Consider the following 23,585-nt stretch of genomic DNA (forward strand, 5'->3'; position numbering starts at 1 on the left):
AACACAAACTGCAATCAATCTACAAAACAATCAAGGATACAACAAACCAACTTTGCCAGACTTCACAAATACTTGGAAGATGCCTTTGAATAAAGCCCCTTAAGGTAATCAAAGGTCATTTGTGTGTGTACAGAATTTATGGAAGACAATTGAGGGTGAGGAGGGTGAACAGGCACAGAGCAGCTCTGGCCAGGCATGGCACGTCTCTCACACCAGGGAACATGATATATGTTATCTAAGGGTTCCGGTCAAATCAGTTGGGGGGTCACAAACAAACATTCACCTGTTACTGTGAAACATGGTGAACAACATGTTCAGCAGTCACAATGGAACACAATAAAGAATCCGGGTAACCTCAGCAAAACATAGGCAAGTTCAAGAACAGGTCACGTTCACGCCTTGTTAGATAGTGTAGATTTGATTCCTTTATTATTATGTTTCCTTTTCATTGATTACATTCAGAATGTCCATTCAGAACAATCGAGAATGTTTACTCATGCGCTCAAATGTACCTCTACTCTCATTTCTTTTTCAGCCATTGTCAAAGACATTATGTTTTTCATGGATTTCCAACCACTGCTGTTAGCGTGAGATACCAATGTGTTTGCTTTCTCTCTTGTTATCTCTCACTTACAGGGACCATCCAAAACCACACAGAAAGACTAGTGTCTGTGTGAAAATGACAGCTCGCAGAGAGGTTGTCCAAAATATATTAGTGGTTGTGACAGCTGAAGACATGCTGAGATTAATACTGTGTGACAGACATGTCCACTGGGTTGCTCCTGATGTTGCTGTAATCACACTGCCTTAGCGGTGAAACGTGAAAGTCCACACCAAACCTTTTGGCAGTCAGTAAGACAATGTTTTTCCTTCCAACAAAGCATTTTTGTGTTGTATTTCACAGATTCTGGGAAGGACAACTTGAACCTTATATCTTCTTGAATTTTCCCATTGGCTTTTATTTTGAAATATGAAGGGAAACGTCTCAAAGGTTAGGCACCGCACAATCATAGATTTTTGTTTTCATAGGCACAAGACTTTCTCTGCTTTCCACAGTCAACAGAATGTCATTCAATTCGGAATTTAAGAAAGATGAACACACTAAATATCAGGACAATAAATAACCATTGAAAGAAATACTTTCTTCACCGTCCATAAAATGTTACATAATCAAATAGTGATCAGTATGAATGAGAATGGACATTGCAGATCGATTAGACAGACAGACAGAGAGCTTCTGGTCCGGGTTGGTGACCCTTCCAGCCTTCCGCCTGCCCGTGTCTGTTCACCAGTTAGTGTCTGCCATGCACCAGGCGTGAGCACATCACAACAGCAGCCATAACCCTGGTCAGGGCCATCACTCCAGTCACCTTGCTGTCACAAGAGATAGAGCTATCACAGTCATTTCAAAGTTATTTCTATGAATTTAACTGTCAGTTAGAGGGCATGCTGTGAAAAAAGCATTGCACTCAAGATCCAGATCAAAGTCAACCCTTCACCAAACTTCTTATTCACCTCATGCCTGTTTGGCCACATTTACGTTTGACAAATTAGAGGATAAGGAGGAAGAGAGACAGAGAATTTTTTTGGCCATTTAATTTGCTTCTATGATCACTCAACACTTGACAGGACTAAATCTTAGGTCCCACACTGTTAATGACCCATTATATGACAATTTCCTGGTAACACTTGTTTGCCGCTTCACCTAAAAAAAAAAATTCAAATCGGTAAGCTGCTGTTTGGGAATCTAGCCAACTTTATTAATCATACCCCTAAAAACACTCCAAACATGATCCATTGACTCCAGACTGTAATGCAGAGTCCAATTAGCTTTGTCTTAAGAGACCATTGTAACAGTTGTCACGGTGACGTTTGTCAATATGGTTGGCCCCCTCACCGGCTACTGCAGCACACCTGTTCCCTGCTCTGTTGTAGTGTGGGTGGTTGATTTTCCAACCGAGGAGTGGGTTTGATCAATTTCACTTCTTACACCAGCAATGATTATACCATCCCACCCACACACATGTACAAACCGACCACAGTGAATTTCCTGAATCATGCAGATGTAGTCTGCAGGTTTGACAAAAACTAAGCAGCGGCGACGCCGATTGGCTACTCATCAGCGTTCTACCCTGTCTGCATGCTAGTGCTCCTGCAACTCTTCTAAGATGTCAACTTGGAAGCGCATCTAAATATTTACAGAGTAGGGCATCTGTACCAAGATCTGCATGAGCCGTTGACTGTGCTTTTCATCCTCTATGTTGCCCTGTTCCTGACTAATTATGACATCAAAACATGTGACATTGTAATGAGGAAGCAAAGAGAGGACATGGAGAACCCCAAGCATGTGCAGAAATGATGTGCAAGAAGATCTGTACTCCCCAGCCCAGGGGGTCAAGACTTGCCAAAGAGCCCTGGGAGGATATAGCACGTTTGGGATGGACACAAGTGGAGGTCAAGGATGGCTTGTGAGTGTGAGTGCTTTTCCCTCTGTCTGTAAAGGGATGCATACACTAATGTGTCCGAGCCTCACTGAAGCATACTGTGAGTACTTGTGGGGGTGTTGTTGTAATGCATGCTAGGAGATGGAATGGGACCCAGTTCACTCCCACTTAATGTATCAGTTTTGTAACACCTGCTTATTTTAAATAAGCATTTCCATTCCCAATAGAAAAACATAGGATGCAACATTGCTATTCATCAAGAATGTTGACATAGTGCTGATTATGATTAAATAGGAAATACAGACTTAGTTTGGTATTTTGTTCATCTACATTATTAAACTATCGATGCAAATCAAAACCAAGCAATTGTTGTCCGCTATAAGTAAAAGTTTGGCATATTGTATTTGTTCTAGTTAGAACTTTTTCTAACAAGACAGGACCTGCTATGTATGTAATATTGGATCTCAAACTACAGTGTCATATTTATTCAATGAAACCAACTACAGTATACAGCACATTTTGTTCAGATAATGCACCACCAATTTCTTCTGTGTTTGCACCATCACCCTGAGCACACAAAACTCAGCCCTCGCTGTCTCTTCCCTCATGTGCAGCGTGAAGAAGATTATATCTGCTCTTTGATTGAACCCATAAACATGGAAACAGATAATGCTACAATGACCAAATTGAGCCGCTAGTCACAGCAACTAAAAATAGAAATCTAGATGAACACACTGTAGGTTTAGGAGCGTCTATCACTGTATTTTTAAGAGAAGGTTATCTTCTCATTTTTGGAGAGGGTTCTTGCACTTTAGGCATCTGGAGGTAAAACATGACATCCAATATGACATTTAGAAAACATAATATAATGTCCTTCCACTCCATTCCTTAGGCAAAACTGAAGCGAAGTGGCCTGAATTGGTAACTTTACACAACACAATTTCCATAACCCATATTACAGGATATACAACGTGATTCTTTCTGTGTAGGGAAATTAGCTGCCTATCCAGTTATGTGGATGAATGCCTGATTGTTCTTTCTTGGACAGTTTATTCTCTGCCCATTAGTGATTTGTCTATCTGAGACAGCTCTGTCAACTCAGATCAAGTCAGCTCCTCGTCTGGGGGCCTGTGACACGTTTAGACTCCCGAACCCAGGAAAGGGATGAAGGAGGTTGGAACTGACATAGATGAACCAGCAACAAGGCCAAGGTTTAATCAGAGAACATGGTTGAGACAACAAGCAGCAGTTGCTCAGAGCAAGGAGATCCCTCTCATAAGTATCGTACTCTCCCTCTCAAAGTACTTAATTGGTCCAACAATAGAATATCAAATTCCATGTTTATTCATGATCTCATAACAGACTATGCATACCCAGACATTAAAAACAAAAGCATAATTTAATAACATGTTGCTAATATGTAAATGTTTTACATATGCAAACTTACAAAAATGTCCATGTGGATGTGAGTAGCAGTGAGACTTTATTACATACCTATTCTATGCCCTTAATGCTTTGCGTTTGAAATGTAACAAATGGTGAATACAAATCTGGTTTATATATGAAGTCTTAGGCACAGTGCACTAAGGCACTACAGTTTTCTTTCTTATATTAAATGCAACACGGGCAAAAATGGCCTAAACTCCTGGCAGAAGAGCAAACAGGTGGAATGAAGGACATCCTTTGGAAACAAATCCAATGGTGAGAGAGAGTATGAAGTAACAAGGACTATCACTTCCTTAGAACTTTTACACCTCTAGCACCTGAAACTGGGGTTAGGTTTAAAGTCAGTTCAACTAGAGGTGTTACTTTATGCACGCACGGAACAGTAGCTTTGAACACAGACTCTTGCTATGAGACATTTAAACACACAACATATTTGTAATTTAACATCTGAAACGGCTTTGGTTGATTGTCTATAAGAAGAATTAACCAATACAATAATGATTTACAAAGAAATACATTCACATATAGTAATACAAGAGTTTTCATAAATCAGTTTGTGGTATGACATTCATAGTGTCTTAAAAAAAAAAGCTTTTCAATAATGATGAAATACTGTTAATTGTCTTAAGATTGACTAACACAAAATATACCGTGGCCATGTTTCATGTTAAGGTATATTTAAGGTTGTCTACACCTTAAATATTTCCTGAATACCTTCATTACTACATAGCCAGCAGTAACCTAGTTCCTACAGACTACAGACTTTAGCTAATCAATTGCAACACAACCATTTAAATGTACGTTCCGTATTTTATACATTTTTATCAGACAACATAGTGGTGTAAATTGGTGAAAATATAAAAGAATACTGTTTTTGTTAACCATCATTTTCAAGATATTTAACCATAAATCAACATGTAGCAACAAGTGTCTTACCAGATAAAATACTCTTGACAAAATCACACAAAATGTACAAATTTACTTTTTAACAATATTCAATGAAATCCTCAAATAACATATACCATGATTCCCTTTACACTAATCAAACAAATAGTAAATAAATACATGTAAAGTATAAATCTCTGAAGCCAATACTTTTTAGAGGAAGAGGCCCTGGAGAATGACTTCAGTGACAGGAGGTCACTGATAACAGTGGGACATCCATTTCAGAATTTGCACAGCACTTCTCTCTGACACCAGTTGAAATACAATGTACACTTTGGACAATAAACCGATGAGTTAAAACCACTATAGTTGCTACAAGCAGGTACATTTAATCAATAATAACCCTGTTTTATTTTTACAAAGATGTGTGGTGTTTGGTAAGATGACAAACACAAGCATCTGTTTTTGGGATGAGTGGCTTGTTTCAAAGCTGCGCCTCGCTCCCCTCACAATACCGTGGTCTCAGACTGCAGGATGGACTGGCTACGGGAATTACGCTGGAACTGCACCATGTTCTCGGATCCATTTCGCGAGGCATAGGTGCTGCTAGGGTTGTTGTTTCTGCTCATGCGGCAGTTAAGACATATACTCCGCCATTTCCTCTTCAGCTCCCCTTGGACCTGAGGAAGGTGCTTTGTTACTTAAGAATGATGGTCAGAAAGACACCGTTTGAATGAAAGGACATATCACTATACATCATTATGGACATTAGCATCAGTTAAGCTATTACTTCCCATCAGCATCTTTCAACAAATAAAATGCCGTTCACACTTCAAAACTAATGTCTGTATGCTTTTTTCTATTGTTCATGATATATAGAATCAGAATAGGATTGTGCGCAATGATGGTGTGAACTTACTTCACTGTTTAAGAAACAGTATAAGATGGCCACCACCAAACCCTGTTAAAACAAAACTTGCTGTTTAATTTAATTAATCTTGATGACTTGACTTGATGATTAATAACTTCAATTTTATGTTTTACCTGACAGGATCCAATACCAAGGTCAAAAAATACTTTGTAATCCATTGCAATGAATTCCCCCAAAGCACCAAAAACCACGTAATGAATGCCGAAGAGAGGAATCAACAAGAGAGTGGATTTGGCCAACCTCCTAAAACCAGACAGAAAAGGGAAATAAAAAACATTGTATTTAAATACTAAAAAATATTTGTGTCCATTTCGAACACATTTTATAAAGGTTTACATAACTTCCTTTAGAATCAACTACAGTATTACCTTTACGAGACTTGCATTAATATTCCTTTTTCTCACCACTACATCCCTTAAGCTAGCTATACCAAAACACAAATGCTCCTTACCCCCTCCCGTTATGCTCCCCTTACCATCAGCAATCAGACCCATTCCACACATTCAACAAAAAGCCCTGTTTATACGTCTTAGGACATTTTTCTTGAAACGCAACATGGCCCCTGGCACACAGCAGCTTTACTATTTCCCCTTTGGACATACCGCTTACCGTCTGGCACTGCAAAGCTCTCCTGAAATATTTCACAAAGCCATCTGCCAGTAAAAGATAGTCATCACCACGTGTGAACTTGCGGATCTCGGTGACAGTTCTTACCGATGGTCACAAGAACCTTTCTACCCATCTGCAACCATTAGCACTAAGGGAGATCACAGCTGGAGTAGGGGAGAAGGGGCATGATAATCCAGACTTCAGCCCCCGTCTGGAAAGTCTTACTCTCAAACCCCTCTGCTGAGGAGGATGTTCCTGTGTCTGACTCTGCTGATCATCTCCTCAGATTAGCACAACTCCCCTTTGCATTTTGATATACCGTTGTGTTGCATATACTGTGGTGTTACATAGGTACATACACAAATTTTTTCAATGTTGTACCATGGTTGAATACAAGTTGAACATGATATAAAGGGGGCTATCACAGAATATGCTGAAGTCTTGTTTGGGACACAATATTATGTTGCCCTTATACCACATCCATGTAACTCCAATGTCACTGAAATGTTATTAACAAGATATTTACAGTATACATCAGTATACAAATTAATTTAATAAGCAATGAATAAATGAATCAAAGTCATACTTGTATTGTGACTGGTCATTTCCACCCACATCTGGACATCTTAACTTCTGAACCAAAATCCTTATAATGCTAATAAAAAGAATGAAGTTCACCTGAAATACACAATGAAAACGTAAAGCATACAACAAATATTGATCATTGTCAAATTAGAATGAACCTTGACTCTGGGCAAAGCAGTCTACATCTGAGCAATATTGTAGTCAGATACTTGGGTGCAGACATTTAGAAACCTACTTGTAAGTAAAAGAACTACAGAATGCCTAGAAAGATATTCTTCAGTTAAAGTCCAACCTCTCTGCAAGATATCGATTCTTTTCATCTGGCCCTGTAGCATTTCACAAACTCATACTATGGAAATATCTTATCAGGCTATACATATGACATTTACTGAGCATGTGCTTGATATGAAAGTCATAAACCTGCTTATAGCATGACACCACTGTCCAGGTGTTATTTTTCTCTGTGTGGCACCCATATTTACATTTAGTCATTTAGCAGACGCTCTTACAGTATGTACAGGGACATTCCCCCAGAAGCAAGTAGGGTGAAGTGCCTTGCCCAAGGACACAACGTCATTTCGCACGGCCAGGAATCGAACCGACAACCTTCTGATTAATAGCCCGATTCCCTAACCGCTCAGCAATCTGACCCCCATATCTGGTGCATACTTCCTGTTTAGTGAAGGTCTCTGGAAGGGATGGTTCAGGTTGTAACTTACAAGGATGGAGAAACAGATAGGACCGTTGATTACCCAGTTTGGTAATGGGTGATCTTCTATTTCCCAACATCTAAAGGAATATGAAAAGCCATCATCAAGGAAGGCTCTCTACGTAGTCAGGTCAATAGGGAGCTTAGAGGGATGGTAGTATGGTAAGATCGTGGAAAAGGATGCTACACATTTCTAAGAGGATGTTTCATCATTTCACAAGTTGATGAAGAAGTAGTCGATTCAATCAAGCTGTGTTATGAAATTAACGTAGCAACAAAAGGACACTCATAATTGACTAATTTGTGCATTTATTAGTACAATAAATCAAAAGCTCACTGGCTGCCAACACTAAATTACAGTCATCTGAATACACAGACCTCACACGATTCAAGAAAAACATGTATATTAACTTTGGACAGCAAAATATAACTTCAATACATGACTAATCTTTACACTGTTTGTGTTGCACATTGGTTTTTCATAACACAATCAAAAAGACCAAATCAATACTCTCTGAGGCTACTTACCCAGTATCTTCATAATAAATCCTTGTCATTGCCCATGCAAACACAAACACAGTTGGGATTCCTGGGGTAAAATGACAAAAGATTACAATATAATATCTGAGTCCTGAAAACACTCATCATAGTGAGAATCATCATAATGATTTTCTTTATCATGAAGTCACCTATTCTCATATATCATTAGCTCTATTTCTGTAAGTAACTACAACACTAACAAGAACAAAAAGACAATATAGCAAAGTGATAGTGGATGTCCATAAATGTTGAAATTCAAATGTTTCTGAAGCCAAAACTAAGGCATGGCTGGAAGAAGATAATGGAAGTTAATGAGCTTACCCCAGCCAATCAGAAGATAAACAATGAAGTGTCTATTTTCAGAGAAGATCACCATCAGTAGAGTATGGAGATAAAGTCCCTCAACAAGCAACCAGAAGAAATTGGCCATTATAAAGTACTGGAAGAACACCAAGCTGGCCTTGCATCCTATCTGTAATAATATTATACAGCATATATCACATTACAAAACATGCAGATATTGTGTATATTTCATATACAACAACTTAATCGTGGCAATCACATTCTCATTTTTATACATACTATATAAACAATTCATGAATTAGGCAATACTTAATGAAAGGAAGTTTGTAATTTTACAGTTAAAAAATATAAACCATTGCATCCACATACAGGACCAAACGTAACAACCAGATAATGTGCAGAAAGGCTAAGAATCAGTTGGGCGTTGACTTACCAGTGAAGGTTGGTTGGAGCACTGAGCACTACGATTGAAAATTATGTAATCCTTCACCAAGACAGCCACTGCTCTCAGGATGAAGGAGAAGAACAGGTTCAGATGGATGTAGTTCCGTGTGCAGTGGAGTTTTCTGTGAAAGGGTGGGGAATAGGACAAATATTAAGGTTTTGTTCTTTAGTCTAATTGAATGATAATTTGGTGGTTTAATGGTTCAAATAATGATGGTTTACTGGAATAGAAAGGTACAAGAGTGACCTACCTGAACAGACAAAGGATGGCACTGCCAGTTGTCAGAGCAATCAAAGACAAGCTGTGGCCAAGAGTGTATAGAGTCTTCACTACCAAGTAGAAGACCTGCTACAGAATTTAAAAAGTAAAGTCAGGCCAGTCAGAAACAATCTGAAGTATTTTTATTTATTTATTTCAAATAACAAACCATTAAAAATGTTTGTGTGAGTTGAGCATGTGCCTCTATGTAAAACTTTCTGTGTAGCACATGTCCCAAAGCAGTACTTAGAAGTCATATTACGCAAGTTTGACTATCTCATATTTGGGATCTGTTATAACACGACTATCAGAAGGTACTTTTTCAGTTGAGGATATATACAGTGAAGTAAAAATGTTAACCAGTTCAAGGCATGCTTCACATGCTGATACACACATTGATTGTCCAGGGCCTGTGAGGGAATCTACTCTCTTATCTTGTTTCCCCAGGAAATGAGTCAAATGTTTGATATCCTCTCTTAACTGTTTTTCAGTGAAAAACAAAGAGATTTCCTTAGTCAAATGCCAGACTGGGCTCATACCAACACCATTCTCAGTAAGGCCTTTGAGGCCATGCCAGTACACATTCTCTTTGTGAAACCATCACTCTCTTTGAAAGCTCAGAAGGTTTCTAACCCACAGCTGTGTATTAGAGTTATCTTCACCTACTGTATCATGCTCACTTTATGGCTCATTGCTCACATGAACAAACACGTTTCCATTTAGAGATTAAAGGAAGAAATGTAAAATACAAAACCAAAAATACTTTCTTTCTTTTCTTTTTTTAACCCTTGTGTTACCTTCGGGTCAGTGCAAGGCCGTAGCCATGGAGTCAACATTGGGGGGGACAAATTAATTTTTTTATGATAATGTCGGACAGCGTGCGTGGTTGCCTGTCGTAGCGTAGCACATTTATATTTTTTTATCAATATATTGGGGGGGACATTTGAACCAGATTTGAATATTGGGGGGGACACCTCAGACCCACCACAGCGCGAAGAAAATGCTTCACTTTATTATTGTAATTGGTAAAGTTGTCGCAACACAACGGTGGGTCACAATGACTGAAGGGTCACAATAACCCGAAGGTAGCAGAAGGGTTAAGGGTTGAAAGACGGTTAGACTAATTGGCAACAATTAGTCAATTTATTCATGCTACTAATAAAATAGTGAAATTAAATATGCACCAAAGCAACATTTCTGTAAATTTCCCCACAAACACCAAAGGTACTAACAAACCAGGAGAAAAATTTGCATAATTTATCATGAAACACCCATGTCTTCTTCGGATGCTATGTTGAATCATGGTTGTAATCTGGATGGATGATTCCTATCTAATTTCCATGGGTGATGTCAAAATGTCAACAAACATCTGCTTTGCCAATCTTAATCTGTCCATTCGCATCATCAGATGGAGCCTGTAACAAAGAGGGCAGGGACAGGCGACAGCCCTGTTCTGTTCCTCTTGCTCCAGGGAAACGATACCAGGCCGCTCTCTGCCACGGCCATGGTATTGGTTCTCCAAAGAGCTGGCAGGCGAGATTTGACCCCAAATTCAAAGAGAAAAATACAGTTTCTACTTCTGCACTGCCACTGTGCTGGCATGAGGGACACGCAAAACTAGGTTTATACACAATGGCATCTAGAGTGTTGAGAAGACAATATACTGGCCGCTGAGCTTCAAAAGAGAGTATATACATTATGCTAAGTAGCATATCCATATTGTATGAACTGTTACTGTTAGTGTTTGGAGGGGCAACATGGTGAGGTGTTTTTTGAGATCTTAATAACATATCTAATATATTGTGCATAGAAAGCAAATGATTTCTGTTAATGTGACCCCAGTTGTAATTTAATCAATGACCATTAACAGCTCCATGCTCTACCAATTGAACAGAACCAGAAGATCAGGCAAGTTCAAACTGGCGCTGGGATCTATGCCAGTATAGAGCTTGTTGGATGACTTCCAAAAAACAAAGAGAAAAAGGGCCAGAGAGAAACAAAACAGGGGAAGAGAGAGAGAGAGATAGATAAAGAGAGTAGGGCAGAGAGAGAGAGAGAGAGAGACATGAAGAGAGTAGGGCAGAGAGAGAGAGAGAGAGAGAGAGAGAGACATGAAGAGAGTAGGGCAGAGGGAGAGAGAGACATGAAGAGAGTAGGGCAGAGGGAGAGAGAGACATGAAGAGAGTAGGGCAGAGGGAGAGAGAGACATGAAGAGAGTAGGGCAGAGGGAGAGAGAGACATGAAGAGAGTAGGGCAGAGGGAGAGAGAGACATGAAGAGAGTAGGGCAGAGAGAGAGAGAGAGAGAGAGAGAGAGAGAGAGAGACATGAAGAGAGTAGGGCAGAGGGAGAGAGAGACATGAAGAGAGTAGGGCAGAGAGAGAGAGAGAGAGAGAGAGACATGAAGAGAGTAGGGCAGAGGGAGAGAGAGACATGAAGAGAGTAGGGCAGAGGGAGAGAGAGACATGAAGAGAGTAGGGCAGAGGGAGAGAGAGACATGAAGAGAGTAGGGCAGAGAGAGAGAGAGAGAGAGACATGAAGAGAGTAGGGCAGAGGGAAAGAGAGACATGAAGAGAGTAGGGCAGAGGGAGAGAGAGACATGAAGAGAGTAGGGCAGAGAGAGAGAGAGAGAGAGAGAGAGAGAGAGACATGAAGAGAGTAGGGCAGAGGGAGAGAGAGACATGAAGAGAGTAGGGCAGAGAGAGAGAGAGAGAGAGAGAGACATGAAGAGAGTAGGGCAGAGGGAGAGAGAGACATGAAGAGAGTAGGGCAGAGGGAGAGAGAGACATGAAGAGAGTAGGGCAGAGGGAGAGAGAGACATGAAGAGAGTAGGGCAGAGGGAGAGAGAAACAGTGAGGACGACTGAGACAATAAGCCATTTAAGGTAATGACTGTCTATCCCAAAAATGAGTGGGAAAATTGAGAAAAGTTACAGATATGAAGGGTACAGATTCAGTTAGTGTTGTTAATGATATCGACTCTGTTAAACTCTGTTACGATTCTCTGTTGGTGTGTTGGAACAAACACACACACACGACAGCACTTAAATACGACTATGATTTCAATCATCAAAAATAGCTCGCTGTAATCACATAGGTGGAATATTGTCACAACATCACATCCTTCTTAATGATGGGATGCTGTTTCATGCTCAAAACCATGGCTGTTTGCTCTATTGAGCATGTTCTGTAGCACTGCTGGAGCTGAGAGGGTAGCTACATTCGAGTGAGACATTGGGGAAGGCAGCATGGGTGCCATGTAGAACAGGATGTTTTATTTAGCCATGAAGGCGCCTGCGTTTCATCTACATCTGAACGTGGCACCATGTGCGTGTGTGCCTGTGTGTGTGTATGTGTGTGTGTGTGTGTGGTGTGTGTGTGTGTGTGTCAAGTGTCTGCCCATCTTTGAGAATGTGTGCTTATGGGTGTATGCGTGAGTGTGTGTGTGTGTGTGGTTCCTCGTCTTGGAGTGTGAGTGTGTATGGCCACGTGTGTGTGCATGTGTGTGTGTTCCCTATAAAACGATCAAAACAGAGGCAGTCCAAGCATTAGGGAGATAATGCTGCCCATAAGGTTACAACCCAATGCATGGGGCTGGTCTCCATCACCAGCCTCAGACACAAACACCTCAGGACTGTGAGGAATACAAAGGCAGAGATATTCACCAAGACACAGGAGACACAGGAAGGTCACTTCATAATGTAATTTAGTTATTGTAATATCCCCATGAAAGTGCTAAGACACCTGAAAGTAGTCTGATATTGTGGTTATTTACAGAATCCATTAGCTTGGAGAGCATGGTAATGGAGTCTGATTTAATACAGAGATGCTGCCCCGTGTTGGATGCATCCTAGTTATACAGTGCAATTACAAGACAATAGTGAGATAGAGAAACGTATCACTTTATAATCAACTTATCTGACCTGTGTGGGCAGCCACTGCTGAATACATTGAGCAGGTGACCATGTGGCCAACTTCTGGAATGCACTTGTCTGAAATGTCAGTTCCTATGATTCCCAAAGCTAGCCCATGTCACAGGAAAACCGATTAGGTCAAAAATAGTAAGCCACCGTTATGCTGATGAAAGGCTGCTCTGGGCCACCCTAAACCTTCAAGGTGCTTACCTTATCGTTAATGCCTGATTCACACACACTGGTAATGTTGGGGAAAACTGGGGACCATCCATTTGCAGTGCAATTTTTGCTTATATTTCCTGTGGGTGATAGAAAAACATTAAAAGCTGTAATATTTCTCTAATCTTCTCACAAAACTGCATAGGGACTGTCACCATTTTTATTTTGATGAATGTCAATGAGAGGAAGCAGATTTTTTTCCAAAGATATAAACACTTATTGGAAGCAAGGTCAGGATTCCTTGTACACTGTACATATATGGTGTTGTGCAACACCATATATGTAAGGCTATAAGGACGAAAATATGTTTACATCTTTTTCTACAAAATGTGGTTAAAGTAGTCCTTGTCTGTCACAGTGATACCTTCTCTCATTATTCATATGACAGGACACTTTTTTCCATCAAACTTTTATTTGACAGTCGGTTGTTGACATTGTGAACTCTAAAGAAAGTCATTTTTCAATGTGTAAATACGTGTACATCTCAAATCAAGATCGCTCTCACTGGGAAGTCCTATTATTCCATGATTCATGCAAGCCAAACCCTGGACTGCGTAAGTTGAATGAATATTGAATCTGTCCCCATCAGTCTGGCATACCACAGAGGTCCTGATGAAGAGAATGAGTGCAGGGACATAAACCACAAGGAGTTCTAGCAAGACAGTGTGCAGTCGGAGTTGTGTGAGTGTGGGGGAATGTGTGTGTTTTACTGAGGCACATTGTGTGATAGAGTGTGTGACGCTCGAGGAGTGTTTGAGGCTGAGCGTGTGCAGAAGGAAGAGTGTGTGGGGAAGGGAGAGAATGTAAGCGGAACTACAATGTGGGACTGTGTTTATGTTCACCATGTCTTGCTTTGACTAAAGGTTACTGAAGGAATAGGTCTGGCTCCAAGCCTGACTATCTGGTTTTCTGTATGTCTGTCTCCATGTCTGTCTACTGGGTTTTCTGTCTGACTCTCGCTATGGTACCCACCAAAGAGCTATATTCCCATCCTTTCTTTTAAATTCCATCCTTCATTTGCCAATGTATTGTAGCCCCTGACTCTAATAACACACAGGGTGTGAATAGAAAGTCAATTACATACCCAACCACCCCTCCCCAAATGAATTTCACAGCTGGGTTTATTCCAAGGTGACTCAAGACCCATGGCTCTGCTGAGAATATAGTAATCCTACAATAATCAATTCTATATGTACTATAATCCTCAACTTGGGACGTTAGATGGTTATGAATAAAGTGGAAGTGTCGATTCAAATTCTCTCAGGCTGGCGCCAGTGGTGGCAGTGGTAGCGGGAAGGGGGGGGGGGGGGGGGTAGACAGTTGGCAGCACCCACTCTGCCTTACGGGTCATTGGATATTGTTGAGTGAGCTGACAAGATACATTTTGCCTCTGGTTTGCACTGTACAGAACATAACATCCTCTGCAGTTCAGCGAGGTCTGTCATGACTGAGTAGAGAAAGGTCCCACAGCATCAAATAATACACACAGTGCCCACTCTGGGATATTTCTTCAGAGTTATTCCCAAAGGGCAAACCCACACTGTATTTGTTGATAACTAACTGTTAACACTATGAACAGTCTGTGTTGACCATTTCAAAGCTGCTTTCTCTCAAGCTGTATCTGTGTATGTCCCCTGCCACTGCACATCAGCTTGCTCCTGATATAGGTTTTCAAATTTCATCCAATAAAGTTATTGCTACTGTAGTTTTTGCAGATTATTGTTTTTTTTGATTGATGCGCTGAATCTCCCCATATAGTTAATTCCTTTAAAGAGGACCAGAGTCCAGCAGGGAAGTTTTAGCATACACAAAAGGGAATATTTACATGTAATATTCATTCATCACTGATTAAAAGACAACATTAGCTAATGAGGATCTCAGAGCCAAAAGATCAGAGCATGGGTTAAGAGGAACCGTCATTTTAGGCAATGCAGTGTGACCATTTCGCTTGAGAAATTTAACTCTAACTGAGGTGTGACAAAAATGATTAGGGAACAACATACCATCTGTGCCGAATAAGGCCTGGAGCACTCTTGGGCAAGGGATGGTGACAGTCTCTCCAATCCCAGCACGATCCCAACAAGATATGTTATCCCAGACTCCTTTGCAGCCTGGTTCTGTTACAAAAGCAGCAAAGCAGAATCTTCGTCAATCTAAATTCTGTCCGTCATCAGAAATGTCTTTGATAAACTATTTGGTCCACATGTATACGTATTCCATATTGCCTGAGGACATGCTGCACAATATACAATGTTATGACATCATTGTAACTTCACGTTAATACTGAACAATGGAAGAAGTTGAACTTGCCTTGAACTTACAAGGACATCAACATCAGAAGTACACAGACTGACAGTACTGCACAATCTATATCTTGAAATATCTCATTATGAAACAAAAGGGTGCAAAAAAGTCAAAAGGGGACTAAACAGTCAAACCCCCTTTTGCCACTTAAGAGCAAAACTGGAGCACTTAATCTTGGAGAAAAGTGTGCTCTTTTTGAGATGGGGGAGATAGTAGGACATCCAACAGTATAAGTGGTGTTATAAAAGAAACCTATTAACATCAAACAGAAGAATGAAAACACAGACATGGAGATATCAAACCAAACAGAAATGTAATTCCACTGTGTGATAAGTAGTTCTAATTTAGATCCCAGTATGAACTTGAGTAAAACAAGTGAGTCAAAGCCCTGTTACAATACGGGGCTTTGACTCAAACATTCTACAATGTGTTTTGAGACAGTTTAGGTTAGTTACTAAGTATTACAGTTTGTCCTTTTTGTCTACTAATTGATTACTTTAATCATATGTTGGAAGCTTTCTACCTCTAATTTCATGCCTTTCATGCCAACAGAGAAATGATTTGCTTGTGATGCATGGAAATTGGTTTCTTTCTGTGAAGCTTAATATGATATAAATGTAAATCGATATGTTAATAATAGAGGTAGATTACATTGAAAGGAAAAAAAGGAAAAGTATGATAGGACTGTCTGCTGAAATATTCAAAGGATTCAATAAGACTTTTTGTCTGAAGTTGGTACCCAAAGAATTGGTCCCAATTATAATTAAGTGGTTCTTTGTGTAATTAACAAATGTTCTTAGCCCAATTATCCTTAGTACATTTTAATGGGTTGATTCACATTAAGTTAGTGATAGAAAGTATGCTCTGAATGTACTGCCTGTTAGGTATGCCTTCTGATTTGAATGGAAAGGTTGAAATGTATCAAAATGTAGCAGTACTAAATGTGTAACTGAATGTGCAAACATTGAGAGACTGCTAGCATTTAAAAAAAGACCCAACTATGTTAGCCATAGTGTGGAACATAAACACATCGCAGCCGACACATCACACCAGTATCTGGAATGGTCTCGCTTTGTTTGCTTTAAATTCACAAAAAGTGTCATAACTTCAGTGACTTTAGAACCTAATTTATATATCTCTTGTTAGGTAAAATATGCAACCAGTCAATCTAGCAGACAAATGATTCAGGATTTTATTTGTAGCCCATGGTTCATCATAGCTGTCTAATAAGGAAAAAGAGGGGAGGTTGAAAATAGGAGGTAGAAAATATTCTGGAATGTAACCTCTGGAAGTGTTTGACTCCTGCTCCTTCAGTCTAGCCAGACACTCTTCTTGTTCCCTCTCCAGCTCCAACATGAAGTTACAGTTTGGATGTCTTCCATTCACCTAACAGAAAAAAAATATATATATATACAGTACATGCAGAATTATTAGATATTGCTTTGCCAGTAACTCTACAGAGATTGATATATAAATATTAGTTTAACATCAATGGTCTTCAACATGAATTGGTTCAACTTTATTTTTAATTAGATTCAAATTATGCATCCTTAAAAAAGACAGTGCGGTGTTCCTTATGTTATGCAACCTGCTCTGTCTGTTTGGGGCCTTACGCAGCTGTGTAAATGACACGTTAATAAAATGGAATTCATTAAAAGTTTTTGGGATACAATTTGTTGAAGGAACTGTACATTTCCACCCTCCTAATGGCAGTAACAACATTTTTATTGGAGAATACAAATAAAAACATTAACTTATATTGTTTTGAATGGAAAGGTTAAGATGCACAGTTGCCAGATTATCCTCCTGAACAAAAGAATAACCTGAATAAATTGTAAATGTATTAATTGTTAAGAATAATTGTGTGTGAGCCCCTAAAGACCTGCAGATATGTGTGTGTGGCTGGGTATCTCTGTGTTTTGGTAGCTTAGTGAATGATGACTGACTAAATCATACATAAAACGCCTTGCACCCTTGGTAATTATTTAATAAAATACCATAGTCATGAACTTCTCTCATTTACTTAAGTCAGTGTGTCCAAATGCTGCCTAAGACATCCTGTATGTTTAGCTAGACACAAAGCTGGCAGTTGCCACATTGTGTCCCAACAGGAGCTGTGTGAGAGCCTCAGGGAGTACCAGCCTTGTCAGTCAAAGGCCACAGAAGCGTTAACAACTGATTGGGGGCACCACAGCGGAAGACGATCTGCATCCTGGGTCAATGGATGGTCTGACATAACCCCCAGCTCTTTCTAAGGCTACTACACACACACATACCAAGCTGAAGATACAGTGCACCTGTCACTCATTTTCCCTCAAGCCAGTATAGACTTAAACGTGGCATGCCTGGTTGGAATCAGCAGGTTTTTCTTGGCTAGGCAGGGAACGTCTACCTTATCTGCAATTGAAGCACCGCTGCCTCAACACTGAGCTATTGACTCCACTCAGACCCAGTGTTCTCCTGGCACTAGCTACCAGGTCACTGATTAGGGCTTTAGAAGGAGAGAGTCAATGAGTCACAGTGGCGGGATAAAGGGCTTTTAAAGAACATTGCTCCTGATCTCTCTCTGTGCAAGATGTTCATTACTGGCTCCCTTATTTGTTTAATGTGTTTGCCTCTAAATGCGGTACAGTGTGTGTTCAGGAAATAAAGTTTCTTATCTGTATTTATGTTCAAGTTAATCTTCAAGAAAGTTGACTCTTACTCAAACCAAGAATCTTTTATGCAAGCTAATAAGCGTAGCATTTGAAGTACAATACAGCACCAATAAGCTCAGTCCATGTATTGCCAGTAAGTGGGACTACATTGCAATAGTCTAAACAAACTGTAACTTTGAAAATCAGAACCCAATATAAAAACGTTCCTGAGAGGAATATAGGTTTTTCACAAATTATTCTTAAGCACACACTCATGTACCATTTGTATTCTTTATGTAATTACTGTACAACGTAGTATTTTTTAGGAATGAACTGTGAAGTGTATGTGGACGCTTATGGCGGCTTCATAGCAGCATCATTAGGACTTTAAAGCTGCAGTTCATCTAAGGGTCCAAAACCACTCTCCAACCCAATGATGCACCTTTATTTCCCATGCTTTATGAAAGTCATTCAATTATATATACTCTACATGGATGCTTAACGATTGTACAAAAACGGTCTGTTACTTGATGAAGTGCTGCTCAGGAAAATGTTTGAATAGGATGGGTTTCTGAACTCCTGACCTAGACTGAATATACGATCTATTCAAACTAGATCTTGACCAGTGGGGGGCTTTTTTTAGACCGTTTTTTGCATTAATCAAATCTACTGATGTGGTATGCACTGTGTGATACAGTACGCAACGCAATCATGTAATTGGTGTGAAACCTCAGTGTTACACAGCAGCTGGGACTCTGGCTGGGACAAGATGCTATTTTAGTTTTGAGCTGGATTCCTATTTTCTACTACATTGTGTCTCAATCAGTAGGATGACTGCGTGCACAATACCATAATCACTTTGTGTTTAATGAGCAGATGCACATTTTTACAAAGCATGTCTTTTCTCAACAGCAGCTCCTACCAAACACAATGAAACTTAATTCAGTCAGAGAAAACATGCCTGAGTGTTTGAAATAGGGACGGATAAATGATTAGCTCGTGATTAACAAAGTTGTGACTTCTGACACAATCAGCCACCTCTTCTGTTTAGCACGCTTAGGAAAACGGTACGTTGCTCCACAACTATCTTGCTGTTCTCTTAAATGGAATCAAGTATTGGATCATTGTGAGATAATTGCGAGATGCTTCAAATTAGCAGTACCAGAATCATTTTTAACTACAAATTTTGAAATCTGACAGTGCTAATCCTCTCCTCAGTATTGGACACATGAATACAAATGGAGCTCATAAAGTATATTTCATGCAATATCAAAAGAGCTATCTGATGTATTATATCCAACATGAAATCTTACTAAACAGCAATACAACCAAAAAAGGCTTCTGTCTTTCTGGAATACAGAAACCAAAACAGCCAGTTATGCTGCAAAATTATAAATCAGAAGCATCACCCGTCCCCTCAGAGACAGAAGCAATGAAGCAATACAAATTCAAAGAATACAAAACACAATCAGACACAGATATACAGATTCCAACAGCACACTCTCGCACCTTTAGTGTTCAGATAAATTCACGAATTAGAATACTCTCACACATGATTATCTTGGCTCGTGCCAGTCCTTATGTAATACTGTATTTCCAGTATTCATCATCTTATGAACTGCTTGTGATCAGGGAGGATTTGAAAGTAAAGCAAATTCTTATGGGAAAACCAACGAGATGTCAGTTACATTTCGTCAAACACGTGATCTTAGGTTCATGAAGTTAAGCAAGTGCCATGAAACTGAAGGTAGAAATGTTCTGTCAAACCAATGCCCCCTGCAATGCACCATCAGCATGAAGAGAAAGACAAAATCGAGTTGTTTCAGTTAAATTACATTCATATTATTGATCCCAAAGGAATTTTGGGGAGCTCAGGGTGAAAGAGGACATGAAAGGACACCTAGCCAACATAGGGACTACACAAGGACTACATGGGTAAGGGATACACACAGACAAAGTAAGTTAAGCAATATGCTCCATTCGAAATGGTATTCATACACTAAAACGACTATTCAAAATGTATTTTTGATTTACAAAGAGCGCATGCAAACATTAAACATGATGATCCCATCGCATCAAGCACATAAGTGCGTTGACCCACACAGACTGGTGTGTGGAATCTTTTCAAGTCTGGTTGACACAAGTTGCAGCACAGAGTTGAGCCAGAGGAGCATCCAAAACTGGTGTTCTAAAGCGCACATGTAAGACTACTGTATCAGGGGGGTCAGATGGCTGAGCGGTTAGGGAGTCGGGCTATTAATCAGAAGGTTGTTGGTTCGATTCCCTGCCATGCAAAATGACGTTGTGTCCTTGGGCAAGGCACTTCACCCTACTTTCCTCAGAGAGAATGTCCCTGCACTTACTGTAAGTCGCTCTGGAAAAGAGCGTCTGCTAAATGTAAATGTATCTGCCAGGGGCATGTGTGCTGTTAGAAAGTGACCCATGAAACAGCAAGGCCAAAAAGTAAGCAAACATGTAACGTATACTTCCACTAAAGGTGCAATCTCCATATTCTGTTATAAAGACCTGTTCATTCTTACAGAATATAACGTGAATGCTGAAGAGCTTTCTCTTTGGATTCGAATAAGCAGTCACTCCTAGCTAGCCAATCCTATTTTCTTCGTCCGGGTGCAGTAATTCTATTTTAGCTTGTTGTTCTGGTTTTTATGGCTATATAAATATTGCTGTATACCTCTGAATATTGCATACATCAATTTCCTCGCATTTCATGTTATTATATCTAAATCATGAGATCTGGGTGACTGAACATCTGGTTTCTCTTGCTTGCACTAATGGGAGTCTCATGGGATTGAAGCCCACACACACCTGTGCCCCTCAGTATTGTTAGATTGTGACATAAAGAAAAGAAGAGAAAAGGACAGAGGGCAGCATTCACCCCCACAACTGGGGAGTGGGCATTTGAGGTAGGCAGATATACAGAAGGACAAATACAGAAGAGTGGGATGAAATTGGCAAGCAAAATGAACAATTATCCTATGACATTAGTAAAACAAAAAACGAAACATAAAAGTACCTAATTGGATACTGGGGAGTATCCAGACCCCCGTCCGAGCTCATATGGCGCATCTAATGCATGTTGGTTGACTAATGCATGTTGGTTGACTCTTGGTAATTTGGTAACAACCAAAAGTGTACTATTTGGAGCTGTCATCGTTAAACGTTTATAAAGGTATTCTTTTCAAATATTAATGCATTTATCAGGCAACTATTACATCTACCTCATGTCTCTTTTCTTTTGGTTTCAAACTGGAAACGGTGTGAGACACTGCGTGTTATTCTGACATCAAATCATTTGGGTTTTGAAAGCTCTTGAACTAGGCTACTCACTCCAGCATGGCACGAAGTATTTTAAACTTTGTTATTACTTACCGTGATCAGACAAGTTGCTAAAAACAAAATAACGCAGAAACGTTTCATCTTGAATTCGATGGACTTGGCCACTACACGACAGATGTCCTAAAACAACGTCATTGATGAACTGCCGCAGTCCACCAAACTAAACAATATATATTTTTTTTTAAAAGCTACGATTTCAAGCGAATGAAAATGAGAGGTTTTTCCCAATCCAATTGAGTGCTTGAAAGACTTAAAAACGCTTTATAGAACGCGTTTAAATAATAAAGTGAAAAAGTCCTTTGATACGCTGTGTCCAGAATGACTGGACGGATGACGGCTAGACCCAGAATGCTGCTTACAGTCGGAGGGGGCTTTCAGCATGGGGAAAAAAGCTCGCTGGAGGTTGTGGGCGGCGCGCGTCAGCTAAGGACGCTCTCTCCAATATGAACTGAGATTGTAGGCATCCAACGCAACATTGTTATGCAAGACACAACATAGGCTAATTACTCAATTACAAACTGCTTTAGCAAAGATTAAACTATTTGGAAGTAAAATAGTTTAAACTAAGTCAACGGTGGAAAGTCTGAAAACACACAAGAATATGACTTTTTCGTCCAAACAATTTTAAATTACAACACAATGAAGCTGACCTTTGGTGTAACGTGAAGGGAACCCAATGTGACATCACAAGGAGCAAAGCCTGAAGCAAAGTCAATGATTGTGAGGAGTGAAAACACGTCTGAAAGTGCCCTACATCTGCAAGACCACTTCAATCAAGCTCTAAATACATTGAACAAGAAAGCATGCAATCACGGCACCATAACCCTTTCTGTGAATTCTTAGACTAAAGTTACAGTACCTGCTTATAGGTGATTCAAATGATAAGGAACAAGTACATGATAGATGAGATGAAGTAAGGACAGCGTTTCAGAAAAATTGGAGGGCTGTCATTCCTGTTTATGATATAACTTGCTGTGTGTAAATGTGTAGGAACCCCTGTAATTTACCCTCTTGAGACCCCCTGTGCAGTCAAAACCTGACAACCTTTTCTCGTCCGAGTCCTAAGTCCACTCTCCACTCCATTTTGCACTACACCAGACTGATTGCCCAGTTTATCAGGAGTCATTTGTTGCAGTCAGTGGACGGGTGTCAAATTTGGCACTGATAATGGCCTTGTAGGTTCAGCACAGTTCACTCGACTCCTCACCCAGGTCACCTCCCAACTAACTCTTTCTAAAGACATAACTCACTGAGGGTGGAAGCAGCAAATGTTGTATTTTCAAGGCATGGGGCATGAGGGTCTCTCTGCTGATGATATGGGACTTCGAGGTTACTGTGCCTGTAGAGGTTATTGTCTATTATGACATTGTCACAGGAGTTTATACTCAGAGACAACATCCTGTTCACTTTAGTAGACTAATATGTTAGATGCAATGAGGGATGGATGGACAGATAGACAGACAGATAGATAGATATGATAGATAGATGTTTCTTCTGGTGTTAACTTATGAGTCCCCAACATACATGCTACAATACTTTTCAGACCTGCAAAAGCATATGCAACTGTATACAATTCTTAGTCAATATCTACACACAACAAATGTGGCTAGTCTCTATGCAGTTTGAGAATCTGTATTTTTCCAGTGCAGTCAATTGAAAATCTTCAAATGTCAAAGCCATTAAGATGCTATTGAGGCAATGTGTTACCAGAGAAAAACCAGAGCCCTAATCCTTGAAGGCACAGAGATTGTTTACTGGTGGACTAATACAAAATAAATATACACATATATTGTTCAATCAAGTCATTCTTATAGAGGTCTGAGAACACTTCTTTCCAGTGATTCAGTCTTGTCTCTGAAATGATTGGTTTGACCTGAAGGGAGCAACTGGTTTTTCGAAGTTATCTTTACATATTATCTAAAGTTTGGAAGCTGAATTCTTTGTTCCGAGCACTTTTCTGATTTCAGTGACTTAAAGATTTCTCTTAAACGACAATACCTCGA

At 39.8% G+C, this 23,585-nt stretch overlaps 1 protein-coding gene across 1 annotated transcript; it reads right to left on the bottom strand.

The window, feature by feature from the left end:
- Positions 1-5,281: 5,281 nt before the first annotated feature.
- On the bottom strand, positions 5,282-21,663 carry vipr2 (vasoactive intestinal peptide receptor 2). Its single transcript, XM_067253235.1, has 13 exons — positions 21,616-21,663; positions 16,873-16,975; positions 15,289-15,402; positions 13,277-13,365; positions 9,148-9,245; positions 8,886-9,018; positions 8,471-8,621; positions 8,138-8,198; positions 7,620-7,689; positions 6,902-6,993; positions 5,820-5,949; positions 5,695-5,736; positions 5,282-5,455 (listed from the first exon to the last, which is right to left on the bottom strand). Exons 1-13 carry the CDS (start codon positions 21,661-21,663, stop codon positions 5,282-5,284), a joined length of 1,305 nt encoding a protein of 434 aa, XP_067109336.1.
- Between the last annotated feature and the right edge of the window lie 1,922 nt (positions 21,664-23,585).

This window comes from Osmerus mordax, chromosome 16, assembly GCF_038355195.1.
Source record: "Osmerus mordax isolate fOsmMor3 chromosome 16, fOsmMor3.pri, whole genome shotgun sequence".
Taxonomy (NCBI): Eukaryota; Metazoa; Chordata; class Actinopteri; order Osmeriformes; family Osmeridae; genus Osmerus; species Osmerus mordax.

Excerpts from the sequence above, each read along its gene's own strand:
- vipr2 (XM_067253235.1), bottom strand. The coding sequence starts at position 21,663 with ATGAAACGTTTCTGCGTTATTTTGTTTTTAGCAACTTGTCTGATCACG. Across the intron at positions 8,622-8,885 it reads GCTCCAACCAACCTTCACTG|ATAGGATGCAAGGCCAGCTT; the intron begins GTAAGTCAACGC and ends ATATTATTACAG. Across the intron at positions 6,994-7,619 it reads CTATCTGTTTCTCCATCCTT|GTGAACTTCATTCTTTTTAT; the intron begins GTAAGTTACAAC and ends TGTGTATTTCAG.